The sequence below is a fragment of the Hippopotamus amphibius genome, chromosome 15 (genome assembly GCF_030028045.1).
Source record: "Hippopotamus amphibius kiboko isolate mHipAmp2 chromosome 15, mHipAmp2.hap2, whole genome shotgun sequence".
Classification (NCBI taxonomy): domain Eukaryota; kingdom Metazoa; phylum Chordata; class Mammalia; order Artiodactyla; family Hippopotamidae; genus Hippopotamus; species Hippopotamus amphibius.
In genome coordinates this window covers 243,695-256,670 of record NC_080200.1, presented here as the reverse complement: position 1 = coordinate 256,670, position 12,976 = coordinate 243,695, and the positions used below count along the sequence as shown (strand labels likewise).

At 66.4% G+C, this 12,976-nt stretch overlaps 1 protein-coding gene across 1 annotated transcript; it reads right to left on the bottom strand.

Annotated features, from left to right (window-relative positions):
- Positions 1–3,338: 3,338 nt before the first annotated feature.
- Positions 3,339–11,029, bottom strand: BSG (basigin (Ok blood group)). The gene is made up of 6 exons (XM_057709945.1): positions 10,855–11,029; positions 5,779–5,935; positions 5,264–5,346; positions 4,715–5,128; positions 4,214–4,238; positions 3,339–4,106 (listed from the first exon to the last, which is right to left on the bottom strand). Exons 1-6 carry the CDS (start codon positions 10,919–10,921, stop codon positions 4,043–4,045), a joined length of 810 nt encoding a protein of 269 aa, XP_057565928.1. The 5' UTR covers positions 10,922–11,029; the 3' UTR covers positions 3,339–4,042.
- Positions 11,030–12,976: the final 1,947 nt, after the last annotated feature.

The following is a 12,976-nucleotide window of genomic DNA, read 5'->3' as shown; positions in this document are numbered from 1 at the left end:
CAGCCCCTCTCCGAAAGACTCTTCCCCAACACACGGGCCAGGCGGCCACCAGCCTCCGTCCCCCCCACCCGCTCTCACCACTTGCCGCGGCCAGAGTGTTTCTAGCATTCATTCATCCATTCAATAAATACTCACTAGGCACCTGAGCAGGGGCTGGGATTCAGAAGTGAACCTCACAGGCCACCCCCACCCTGGCGTGGCGACAGTCAGCACAGCAGAGATGGTGTTTAGCCGACTTTGTAGTGTCTGTTAGAAGGGGGTGAGCTCAACCTGAGCCCAGAGAGGGGACGCGGAAGTGCTGGGGGGTGTCTGACGCCTCGCAGAGGGGGGGGTGTCTGAGCCAGGACCTGAGAGGAGGGACGGAGCCTTGTGGACATCTGTGAGAGGAGCGTCCGGCAGGTGGCATGGCCTGTGCCAACGTCCTCGGGCAGGATGGTGCCGGCTGGTGTGAGGAGAAGGGGTGCTGAGGACCCGGGGCTGGGGGGTGTAGACGAGGACCCGGAGATGGCTTGCAGGGGACCAGACAGGGCAGACAGGAATAAAACCCTACGTCAGTTCACAGTGGCCCGTTGCCCCAAGCTGCTGGAGGCCCACTTCCTGTGGAAGGAAGCCCCAGGCCCTCCCCACCCAGTCTGCCCCAGCCCTTCCTCACCAGCACCAGGCTCTGGGCACAGGGGCCTCCAGCGGGCCCTCTGCCCTGCTGCCCTGCCCCCAGCCCCTCCCCAGCCTCTCAGCATCTCAGCACGTGGCCCGCATTTCCTGCTCCGTCGGGGCGGGTCCAGGTCTGAAGTCCTGGAGCCCACCGTCTGGGGACCCTGTGAGTGAAAAACAGTCTAAGACCCGGGAGACAAAATGAGGCCAGGGTCTTGGCAGGCCCCGGACCAGCAAGAGGCCTCAGAGTTTAAGCTCCGAGGGCTGCCTGGAAAACTCACCACTGCACGCAAGGAACACTGAATGTCTCCTCAGCCACGTGTGGCGAGCCTGAGTGCCCACAGGTGCCGCTGACGTAGGGAGGACGACGTCTTCCGGCCTGGGCTGCCTGCACGAGGGCCACTGTGCCAGGCAGCCCCCTGGCATCCAGCCCTGACCGGGGAGTGACCTTAAGCGGAGCGCCCCTCGCCCAGGCCTGCGTCTCCCGGCATCTGCACGATGAGGGTGCCGTCCTCGGCGGACCTGGAGTTTCCTTTCCCTGCAGAGCTCACTCACCTGGGACCCCCTGGGGGGGGGGGCAGGGAGGGCGTGGGAGGACCAGGGTCTGACGGCCCCCACACCTCTGGCCCATTTCCTTAGCTCTGCCCCCTGCTGCCAGGCGAGACCCCTAAATCCCTCTTGCTGCCGGCTGCCGTGGGACCTCGGGGCGCCCCCGGTGCACAACAGAGGTGGTTAGAGTCAGGGCCCCAGAGTGGGGGAGGCACGAGGCTGGGGCTCGAGGAGGCGTCCCCCGAGGCCTCCAGGGCAGGCTCCGTCCTCACAGGGCTCCGTCCAGGGGGCAGTGGGCCCAGGGAAGGGGTGGCCAGCCCAGTCTACGACCCAGAGGCACGCCCCGCGTCGCCCCTCTGCCTCAATGGCTGGTGCCCTGGGTCCGGAGCCTCCAGGCATTTGCCAAAGATCTCACTGGGTCTTGTGACGCGGCTGTGACTTCCCGTCCTGCCCCTGGGGAAACCGAGGCAGCTCCAGCAGCCGCAGCCAAGAACAGCCCCCAGTGGCATGGGGGGCCACAGGCTGCCCGGCCACACCACATGCCCGCTCGAGGGACACACAGGAATGCTGTGAGGGGACCGTGCAGAGCTGTGGGCACAGAGGCCCTGTGTCTGCGGGCCGGGCTTCTTCTAAAAGCGCCTGTGAGCAGCCTCTCTCCGGGGGCCGGGTCCCCTCTCCACACCACATGCCACCCCCTTCTGTCCCCCAAGGCGCTGCCACCAGACAATCCCTCACTTTCACTGCCGAGCCCCAGGGGTGCAGCAGGAAGGCGGGTGGAGCCCCTGCTGGGGTGGGGACCACACAGCCCCCCCGCAGGCAACGCCCACAGTGCCCTCCGACGCCCAGCGCCTGCCTTGGCAGCGACCGGCCTCGTCGTCACCTCCTCTGCGGGCAGAGCCCCCAGCCCCGGGTGCACGTCAGTGCCAACCACGCTGCCCGGTGAACAAGCCGGGATGCGCCATCCTTTGGACCAGAGGAGTTTAAGTGGTGGGCGCCGGGGACCCGGGGCCGGTGAGTGGAGCTGGGGGACGCCCGGACAGGCAGGGCTCCCCTCACGCCCTGGGCCCCGAACCCTCAGGGGTGTGCACACGGTGCCCTCTGGTGGTGGCCACGGGAAACAGCGGGCCAGCAGCAGCCGCCAGCGCGGAGACCTGGGGTTCTGGGACCAGGGCTTCAGTTCCTCTGACCTGGGGGGCAGCTCCTCCAGGCTGTGGGATGCAAGGCCCCTGTAAAGGACCGCCCACTCTCCCCACCGGCGCTCAGGGAAACCAAGGGGCAGCCTGGTCCACCCTCTGGGGCCGTGGGATTTGCTGGGCAGAGGCCCCGTCTGTCCCACCTCAGAACCCCCTAGGCCTCAAACTGGCGGCCAGTTGGCCAAGTCGGTCGATTTTCGAGGCTTATGGTATGTTGGGTTTTTTTCTGCCAACACAAAGTGCAGACGTCACCCGTAAGCCCAGATTCTGGCCCAGCCCTGAGACCTCACGCAGACCTGAAGGTCTGGCAGGCCTCCAGAGGGACATGGGGTGACCACAGCCCCTGGGTGTGGGAAAAGGGTTGCCCTGGACAAGCCCTCTCCTCTGGGATTCAGTTTCCCAAAGTGTGCCCAGTGGGAGGCCTAGGTGGTACCGACCAGGGTCCCAGGCTCGGCGCCACCTCCTGTGACCTCCTGCTCCCGTCCTTCAACCCCACACACGCGTCTTCATCTGCCCCAGCCGCTGGGGCGCACTGGACAAGCAGGCAACCCCCTTCTCCTCCTGGGAGGAGATGCTCCTGGGGTTCTCTGGGCCTCAACCCGGCCCCCTGCCCCGCCAGCTGCATCTCCGGACAGACCTCCAGCTCTAGGGTGAGGCCCCAGCTGCTCACCTGCCCCTCAGACCACCCGAGCCCCAGGCAGCATTCTGCCCAGGACAGGCTGGTGCCTGGCAGCCGTGGGGGAGGGCTGCACACCCTGACCTGGGGGCCCTGCGGGAAGGACGCCCTGGTTTTCTCCAGGCACCCGCTGCAGGGGCCTCTCCACCCGGCCCCCGTGCACCCCAACCTTGTTCAGCCTCAGCACCTCCCAGGGGTCGGGCTCACCAGCGGAACCCTCCACGAGCTTCCCTGGTAAGACCCAGGCCCAGCACAGACAGGAGCCGAGAGAGGATGACGGGTGACTTTATTGGAAAGCGGGAAGGCGGGGCGGGAGGCCTGGCACAGCAGCTGCTGCTCTGAGACGGTCCGCAGCGGACGGGGCAGCGGTGAGGGGGACGCCCTCAGGGCAGCCACGTGGTCAGACCTGCAGTGACAGCACTGGCTTCTCACGGCAGGATGCTTGGCACCGCACGCGGCCTGGGACCTTCCTGTGACCTTCCGCAAAGGGCAGGGACTTGGCTCTGGCCCCACACAGCCCAGCAGCCTCCAGGAGATGAACCTGGGGCTCAGAAAAGGCTCATCTCTCCTCCACACCCGCCCACGTGACAGACCAGGAGACCCACAGCCCAGGGGACACAGGGGAGGGAGCGGTGGTGGGGGTGGCAGGGGGACGGGCCAGGGGTCAGCAGGGGCCTCACACAAACCTCAGGGCCCCCCCGGGGGCTCACAAAAGGTTTACAAAAGAAAAGAAAAGCCCCTAAGGAGCAGAATTCTACACACAGAAAACCCTACTTTAGTTTTTCTTTAAAAAGGAGAGAAAACATGAGATGTGAATGCACAACGTGGCTTGCTTTCACCAGGTGGGGTCCCGGGAGAGGAAAGAGCGCGGGTTCTGCCAACGCCGGGAAGCGCTCCGCCTGCAGGCTCGTCCTGGCCCCGCGGGAAGGGGTGCTCAGAGCAGCCCGGAGCCGCAGCGCCCCGCCCTCACCGCTCAGCTGGCGTTCCTCTGGCGAATGCTCTTGTCTTTGTCGTTCACGTGGTGCCCACTGCTCTTCCTGGAGACGCAGGGGGCGTTCTGGTGTCAGGAAGACCGGACGGCGGCCCCTCCCCACTCCCAGCTCAGCCCGGCGACCCCCCAACCCCCCGTAAGGCGGGGACTTACAGTGGAGCAGAGCCGGTGTCCTCATCTGTGCAGAAGTGCGGCCACGTGCAAGAGAGGAGGAGGCTGTCACTGGGGGGCCCCACGCCAAGCCCCTCCCCAGGCGGCCCTGTCCCGCGGGGCTCTGCCCTCAGTTTCCCCAACTGCAACATGGGGGGCCCGCCCGCCCTGGGGACAGGCCCCCTCACATGAGCTGCCTGGCGTCTCGGCGTGAGGGGCACCTGGGAGCCCTGCCTGGCCCCCAACCCCAACCACAGGCGGGTGCCCAGCGGCCCCGTCACACGAGGCCGGGGGTTCGCGTGGGGGCACAGCCCTGCGCCCCAAGCGGCTGCCACCAGCAGAGGCCGTGCCCACGGAGGGGCACTCACCGCGGAGGACGCCCCCCGGCAGCCGCGTGAGGAGAGGGGCGGGGGGAGGCCCTGCGGGCGGAGGACCCCCCCCCCCCCCCACAGCAGCCGCGGCCCGGGGGCCCAGGCGGCAGGGGCGAGCACGTGGGCGGCTCACCATCCAGGACCTCGTCGGGCTTCCGCCGCTTCTCGTAGATGAAGATGACGGTGACCAGCACGAGCACCTCGGCCACGATGCCCAGGAAGGGCCAGAGCGCGGCGAAGCGGTTGCGCACGCGCAGCGAGATGACCGCCTGGCCGGTGCCCGCGGAGTTGGTGCCGTTGCAGACGTACTTGCCGGGGTCCGTGCCCAGGTCCAGGTCCGGGATGTGCAGCTCCGTGCGGGTCTCCGAGGAGACCACGAAGAACTTGCTCTGCGAGCTGTTGGCGATGACCTGGTCCCCGGACTCGCTGGCCTTGTACCACAGCCAGGCGGTGACGGGCGGGAAGGAGTCCGACTTGCAGGCCAGCACCACGGCCTCGCCCTCGGTGGCGTGCTCCGACTTCTTCACGGCCTTGATGCTGGGGGGCCCTGCGGGGAGCGGGGCGGGCTGGAGCCTGACCGCGCAGCCGCCCCGCCCTCCTCTGCCCCGCCCCCCACTGGGGTCTCACGTGCGCCCCTGCCCCCCGCAAGCCCAGGGGTGGGGGCGGGGGGCCAGGAGCCCACCCTTCACTTCCAGGTCGGTGCGGCCCGCGTGCTCCGGGAGGAAGATGCAGGAGTACCGGCCCGAGCGGTCGTCCGAGTCCACCCTGCAAGCAGACACGGCGGGCGCGGTGTGAGCGGAGACGTGTTCTGTCCAAAGCCTGCCGGGGGGAGGGGGGCACGGCTCGCCCCACCTCCGGGAACCCTGGCCCGGGCACGATCCGAGCCCGCAGCTGCACCCCGAGTTTCTGGAGCTGCTCCCCCACCCAGACAGGTCTCCGCACTGGCCCCGGGGTGCCCAGAGCCCAGGGACCCGGCAGCCCAACCCGCAGGAAGGAGGGACAATCCCGGAGGCGCCGACGTCCGGCAGGCGCCGGACCCTCCCTGCACCCCGGGCCTCAGCCCTCTCCAGACCGCTGTGAGCGCTGGCCTCTGACGTCTGTCCCGAGCTGCCCACCGACCACAACCTCCACTCCTGCTGACCGTCGGCCCCAGGAGAGCACGCAGGCCCCGCCCCCTTCCTGGGCAGCCCCGCTCACTCCAACTCCATCCTCAGGTCCGGCAGCGCGTCCTCCTTCAGCACCTTGCCCCCCTTCACCCAGCGGTGGCCCGCGATCTCGGTGGCGCTGTGATTCAAGGCGCAGGTGAGGCGGGTTTTGGAGCCATCATCCTCTACCGACGTCCAGATCCTGCTCCCTGGGCAGCCAGAGACGAGAGCGGCGTCGGGGAAGAACCCAAGGAGGCCGCCACCGCCCGACCCCAGCGAGGGAGAGACGCCAGGGCGGGTGCCCAGAGCCCAGAACTGCACGGGGCTCCTGGAAGGCCCTAGTCCAGGGGTCGGGAGCAGAATTCTGTCGGGACCTGTCTTTACTTGGCTGGGCCTCCGGCGTGGGAACAGCAGTGCGCACCCCGGTCCCAGAACAAGGACCAGGACAGAGCCGGCCAGGCCCAGCCCCGCAGCCACCAAAGGCCTTTCCAGAAAGTTTAAGGCCATCACCGCCCAGGTCACTGGCTCGTCGTGCCTGATCCACCCCACCTCGACCAGGGCAGGGCCACCCGGGCGGGGACAGGTGTGCTCAGGGCATGGGGCACAGGGGGCGGCAGAAACCCTGTCCTGCAGGTGCCTGCTTCCCAGAAGGCGGCACACGCCACACCTTCACACACGTGACAGTCTGTTCTCTGGCCAGGACCCCGGACGGACTCCCAGCAGCCCTTCCACTCCACTTCTAACCCGGCAAAAGCCCCGTTCCTCACCCCTTTCCCTTTAGGCACCGAAACGTGAAACCACTTTGAACCAGATAACGGGAAGCACGCCGACCGTTCTGGCGCCGGGATACTGGGCTTGAGCGGGGGAGAGCTCCTCTCCAGGGACCAGGGCCAGGGCCCCCCAGGCCTCGGGGTGTGTGGGGAGGGGCCCGGTGGCACCGCCAGGTGCTGACCGTCAGCAAGTGCCCACATCAGAGCCCTGTCCCGGGGCGGGGAGCAGGTGTCCCGCGGACACTCCTTTCAAACCCCCCCGGACCCTGGGGCCGCACAGGGCCGCCCACGCCGCCCTCGGGACGGTGGGGGCGCAGCGGCGTCCACCAGGAAGCGCCCGTGTCTCCCAGGCGGTCACCCACACGCACGCCCCCGGGGCGACCCTTTGAGGAGGCCACGCCCGCAGGACGTGGGCAGCGTGCGCCAGCCCCGAGGGCCCTGGCGTCAAGTCAGGTGCGAGCAGAAGGCAGGACCGCAGGGGGTCGGCCCAGCCAGCAGGACGGCAGCCAGCGTGCGGACCCCGCCCCGCGTGGGTGACTCCCGGCAGCACCGGCGCAAGCGCCACGCACCGCAGGTCGCGCCCCCGGCCGGCCTTGGCGCCAGGAGCCCAGCCCGGCGGCACGACGTCCTGGACGGCGCGACAGGGGCACGTGCGGCCACCAAGGGCGGCACAGCCTGCTCGCGCGCCCCGCCCGCACGGACTCCTCAGCCGCTAAGAAAATGAAGGCTCGGATTCCGGACACGCTCCGCAGCCGGGCTCCCCTCTGAAGGGCCGCGGGCAGAGCGCACGTCTCCTCGGGCACCGGAGAGCCCGCCTGGGCCTGTGCGGTCACGGGCGGGCTGGCCACACGCAGGCCCCGGCGGCAGTTCTGGCCCGGGCGACGGCGGCCTCCCTCAGCTGGAGGCGGCGGGACCCGGGCAGCCCGCGGGCAGCACACGCGCAGGGTCCCCGCCGGCTCTCTCCGTAAAAGGGGGCGGGATGCCTCGGAAGCCGGGGCCAGCAGGCGCCCCCGCAGCTCCGTGCCCCGCCCTGGGCGCGCCCACAGCAGCGCCTGCACGCACCCTCGGACACGCGGGGGCAGGGGCACACGGGGCGCACGTGGGCACACGGGCCGGGCAGGAGCGCACCCCCCCGGCCAGCCACAGGGCCCTGGGGACTGGCCGACCTTCGAGACTGCCCACCTGGGGCGGCCCACGGGCCACGCGGGCCTCAGGCCGGACGGTTACAGGCAGACAGGGGCGTGAGCCTCGACGCTCACCTCCGTGCCACTTCGGCCAAAGCCTCCGGCAACCCGCGTCTCTCCGTCAAGATTTCCCAAGATTGCCACACCAGCAGCTCCGTATGGAGCTGGGAAGTGAGCCAGGGCAGGAAGTGAGGCCAGAGGCCATGCGTCTCCCAGACAGGGCCTGCCTCTCCACCCTAGAGCCTGGGGCCCAGGGGTGCCCAGCCAGGTCTCACCCCTGCCCCACCCTGCCTCCTGGGGGAGAAAGAAGTGCCTGGAGGCCTCCTCCAGGTGGCAGCGGGGCAGGGCCTCAGCTCCGGTGGGCGCGGGGGATGGGGGACGGGACACACAGGAAGGGGCGACGACCCCACCCTTCCCAGGCGCGCTGCAGAGGCCAGCGGGGTGGCCTGCTTCGCCCAGGAGAGCCCTCCCCGTCTGAGCCCTGCAGGCTGACTGACACCCCTGCCCTGGCCAGAGGGCCACATGCAGCAGGGGCGCCAGCCACTGCCAGCCCAGCCCCCAGTGAGCTGCCACATTCCGGGCACCCGTCCTCAACAGGGCCGGGTCCCTCCAAGGGGGACACAGGGCTGCGGCCACCCCAGGCCCGCCACAGAGACTGCGGCCACGGGGGACGCAGCCTCTGAGACACGGACAGGCCACTGGCACAACGCCCCCAGACGGGCTGTCTCACAATGCGACTCGGGGGCGGTGATGGGGAAAGGGTGAAAAGCACGCCTCCTGCGGCCCCAGAACTCACAGGGTCCCAGCCCCAGGCAGAGCCCCGGCAGCAGGAGAGCGCCTGACCCGCCTCCACCCCCGTCACATGGCTGCAGCCCACGTTCTCAAGTAAAGTCACCTTCATCTAAAAACAGCCACCCCTCCTCTGTGCCCACTCGGCAGCCAGGCTGGGCAGGGCACAGGGCCAGGCGCGCCTCAGATACACATCCCGAAGGGAGCTCTCCAGCCACGGCGGCGGACAGAAGAGGCTGCCTCTGGGAGGCCAGCCCCGGGCGGCTCACCCTCCATCCCGCCGGAGGCAGCTCCCGGCTCCTCACCTGAGGCTCAGAGAGGGACCCAGCTAGCAAACGCGAGGCGGCCCACCGGCCCCGCCATGACCGCGGGGCCCTGAACATCCTGGAGAGCAGGGCTCTCCCAGCATGGGGACCGTCCTGGGACCTCAGGCGACAAGGATATCAAAGACACCTGCTCCAGCAGAGTCTCCTCAGGCAAGTTCCTGGAGAGCTGACCTGGCCGGGAGTGGCAAACGCTGCCACAGACTCACCGCAGGCAGAAAAAGGACGTGTGACCCAGACTTCCGGGTCTCGCCCAGAGTTCCTGGGAAAGGGGGAAAGTGAAAAAGGAGGACAAGGCACAGACACAGCCCCAAGACTCCCAGGACTGCCCACTACACACCCCCCCGTGGTGTGAGTGTGTAAGAGCAGCCCCACAGGCAAGGGTGAAGGATCAGAGGAGCTGGGCCCCAAGGCAGAGAAAGACGGAGGGTTCTCCTTCCCCGCTGGCCAGCGAGGGCTGCGTCTAAAGGGCTCAAGCTGCCAGGAACTCACCTTGCCTGCCAGGGGCCTCACCCAGAGAGCGATCAAAAAATGGCCATTTCGATTACCAGGAAGAGAAAGGAGATGGAACAAGATCTAAAAGTGGGTCAGGAGTAACCAGGTGAAACTTCTCTAAGAGGCAGCCCCTCTCATGCCCCAGGGCAGCTGCCACCCTGCTCACAGCCCACCCGCTCCTGCCGCCCTTGGGCCTCCTGCCCCAGACCCTGCTGGTCTGCACTTTGTTCTCTACATGCTGGTCACTATAAATCGTTAACTCAGACCCAAACGGGAAGTCTCGATCCCTACAGGAAGAAAATCTCTCAGGCAAGAAGACGCTGTCCTGCTTCCTCCCAGAAAAGCACGCCTTAATCCATTTTGCCATGAGCTGCTCTAAACCACGTCTGCCCACCCAACAGGCTGCCCCTCCTGTAAGGAACTCTGTTTGAATCGCCCCTGCACGTCCTGCTCTGAGCAGTGACCTTGGAACACCTCCTCTCCCGGCCGGGGCCTCCGTTTCCACCCCCGGGGAAAACAGGATGGTGAGACAACCGCCACCTCCTTCTGGGCCCCGACATCAGACAAAACCGAAAGAAGCAGAGCGTTTGCCTCCGCACAGGGTATAAATGTTTGGGCGACCCCAGGAGCAAGTGCACAGCCAGAGCGAGACACGGGACCTAAATCCCGGGAAGAATGACAATCCCGCCTCGGGGCCGTCACGTGCCTGGGTGCCCGCGTCCCCTTGGGGACAACCCACCACCACGATGACAGCCAGGGTCTGGGTGCCCGGGGTCGCCCCTGCGCCCCCCGCCCCAGCGCTCCGAGCGGGAAGGCCCCTAAGCTGTCTCGCCTAGGTCGGTTTCAGCCAGGAGCCTCCCTTCCCACCCCCCGAGTCGGGGTGTCCCCCCACCAGCCGGGTTCTCCTCCCCCAGGCCGGGGTGGTCTCCCTCTCGCCCGCGCCTGGGTCTCCCTCCCCGGGCCGGAGTCTTCCTCCCTGGGCCTAGGTCTCCCTCCCCGGGCCGAGATCGTCCTCTCGCTCGGGCCGGGGTCTCCCTCCCCGGGGTCTCCCTCTCGCCCGGACCGGGATCTTCTCTCCCCGGGCCGGGGTCTCCATCCCCCGGGGTATCCCTCTCGCCCGGGCCTGGGTCTCCTCCCTGGGCCGCGATCTCCCTCTCGCACGGGCCGGGGTCCCCCTCCCGCGGCCGGGGTCTCCCTCTCGCTCGGGCCGGGGTCTCCTCCCCCGGGGTCTCCCTCCCGGGGCCGCGATCTCCCTCTCGCTCGGGCCGGGGTCTCCTCCCCCGGGGTCTCCCTCCCTGGGGTCTCCCTCCCGGGGCCGCGATCTCCCTCTCGCCCGGGCCGGGGTCCCCCTCCCGGGGCCGGGGTCTCCCTCTCGCCCGGGCCGGGGTCTCCTCCCCCGGGGTCTCCCTTCCCCGGGCCGGCGTCTCCCTTCCCCAGGCCGGGGCCTCCCTCTCGCCCGGGCCGCGGTCTCCCTCCCCGGGCCGGGGTCTCTCCTGCGGCGGAGGGCGGCCGGCCTCAGCCAGGCCAGACCACCGGCGAGCTTCGCGCCCCACCCCCAGGTCCCCACCTGCTCCGAAGCCGCCGCGGGCGCCCAGCAGCAGGAGCCCCAGCACCACGAGCCGCTTGGCCGCCATGTCCGCCGCGCCGCCAACCCCGCGCGACCGCCGCCGGCGCCGCTATAAGAACCCGACAGCCGCCGGGCGCGCGCACGCAGGCGGCGACGCGGGGCAGGGCGCGCGCACGGTGAGTCGGCCACCACCTGCGCACGCGCGGACGCGGGGACGCACGCGCCGACCCGGACCGGCTCGCACTACGGAGGCGGAGTGGGCGGCACCACGTGACCACGCCGGTGGGCCCCGCCCCGCGGCCCGGGGGCGTGGCTACGTTGCTAGGAAACGGGGCGGGGCCTGCGAGGCCTGGTGGGAAGCTTGGTTCCGGCCTACCTTGAATGAAGATCCGAAGTTTACGTTTCAACCGGTTAAAGTGCTCAGTGTCTGTGTACTTTACCATAGTGAAAAAATTTAAAAAGAATCGAGGGAGGCGATGGGGATCCCTGTGAACAGGCGCGATGTGTCCTAACCCTAACCCTAACCCTGGGGTGAGGCTGCCAGATTCAGCGAGTAACAGTAGCTGGACAGCAGTGAAGTCTGAGTTTCAGAGAGAGAATGAGTAATTTCTTAGTGTAAGTGTCCCGTGCTGTGTTTGAACACAGTTTTGCAAGGAAACTGTCACCATTTATCTGATTCAGGCTGTCCCGTATTTGGTTGGAACACCTACACTGAGGTCCCCGTGTTTTACAACAAATACGTCTAAAAATGACAAAATAATTTCAAACAAAAACAGCGTATGTAGTCTTTGTGACCTTGGATTAGGCAGTGGTTTCTTACATATGTCACCAAAAGCACAAACAACAGTAAAGAATCAGATAAATTGGACTTCATCAAATTAAAAACTTCTGTGCTTCAAAGAAGAAAGTGAAAACACAATGCACAGAATGGGAGAAAATATTGGTAAATCATGTATCTGGTAAGGGACTTGTATCTAGAATATATAAAGAATACTTACAACTCAACCTTTTTTTTTAACTCAACTTAAAAAAAAAAATTTGGCTGCAGCAGGTGTTAATTGCGGCCCGCGGGCTCTTCGTTGCAGCATGCGGGATCTACTTCCCTGATGAGAGATCGAACCCGGGAGTGCAGAGTCTTAACCGCTGGACCACCAGGGAAGTCCCGTGACTCAGCTTTTAAAAAAAGACAAATAACCCAATTAAAAAATGGACAAAGGATCTGAAAACACATTTCTCCAAAGACCACGCGCGAATAGACAGCATTAGCACAAGAGAAGATGCTCTCAGGGGAAGGCAGGCAGAAATCAGGGTGAGACACCCCTTCACACCCACCTTGATGGCCGTCATCAGAAGGGCAGAAAACAGCAACATGAGGGAAGTGGAGCCCCGGGCAGGGCTGCTGAAACGGTGCAGCCGCTTCTCAAAAGGTTAAACGGAGTGGCCACCTGACCCAGCAATGCCAGTCCTAGATGTGTGCCCAAGGGAACTGAAAGCTCACATCCACACAGAATCTTCCACTGCAGTGTTCACAGCGGCACAGCAGCCAGAAAGTGGAACAGCCCAAATGCCCATCAATGGGTGAATGAGTTAAGAGGATGTGGTCCCTCCACCCACAGGAACGTCACTCAACCAGGAAAAGGGACGTGGACGGACCCTGAGCTCACGAGGCTCAGGGAGAGGCGCAGACACAGGAGGACACACAGGGGGTGACTCCACGGATGGGAAACGTCCAGAACAGGCAGCTCCACAGACACGGAGAGTGGGTTCCTGGTTGCCAGGGGCTGGGGAGGGGATGGGGTTGCTTCTTAGGGTGATGAGATGTTCTGAAACTGATTGTGGTGATGAGTGCTCAACTCAGTGAACGTACCAAACCCTGTACACTTTAATGGGTGAATTGTACGGTAGGTGAGTCACCGCAACTGAAAAATGAGGTGATGTGTGTCGGGGGTGCTGCTTTCGATGAGGTGGCCTCCTGGAGGTGGTGGCATTGGAGGCGACAGGTGTGTGATGAGGAGGGGGCAGCAGCCTGGGAGGCGGGGGGAAGGCGACTGGCAGAGGGGGCTGGGCAGAGCCCGCAGAGGCCCCACCGTGGGCAGGAGCGCTGGAGGAGAGAGCTGGGAGG

What these genes read in the sequence shown, in the direction of transcription:
- BSG (XM_057709945.1), bottom strand. Translation starts at nt 10,921, where the DNA reads ATGGCGGCCAAGCGGCTCGTGGTGCTGGGGCTCCTGCTGCTGGGCGCC. An exon ending in CCGCGGCGGCTTCGGAGCAG is followed by an intron (nt 5,936 to 10,854) that starts GTGGGGACCTGG and finishes CTGGCTGCCCAG; the next exon opens with GGAGCAGGATCTGGACGTCG. An exon ending in GCCCGACGAGGTCCTGGATG is followed by an intron (nt 4,239 to 4,714) that starts GTGAGCCGCCCA and finishes ACTTCTGCACAG; the next exon opens with ATGAGGACACCGGCTCTGCT.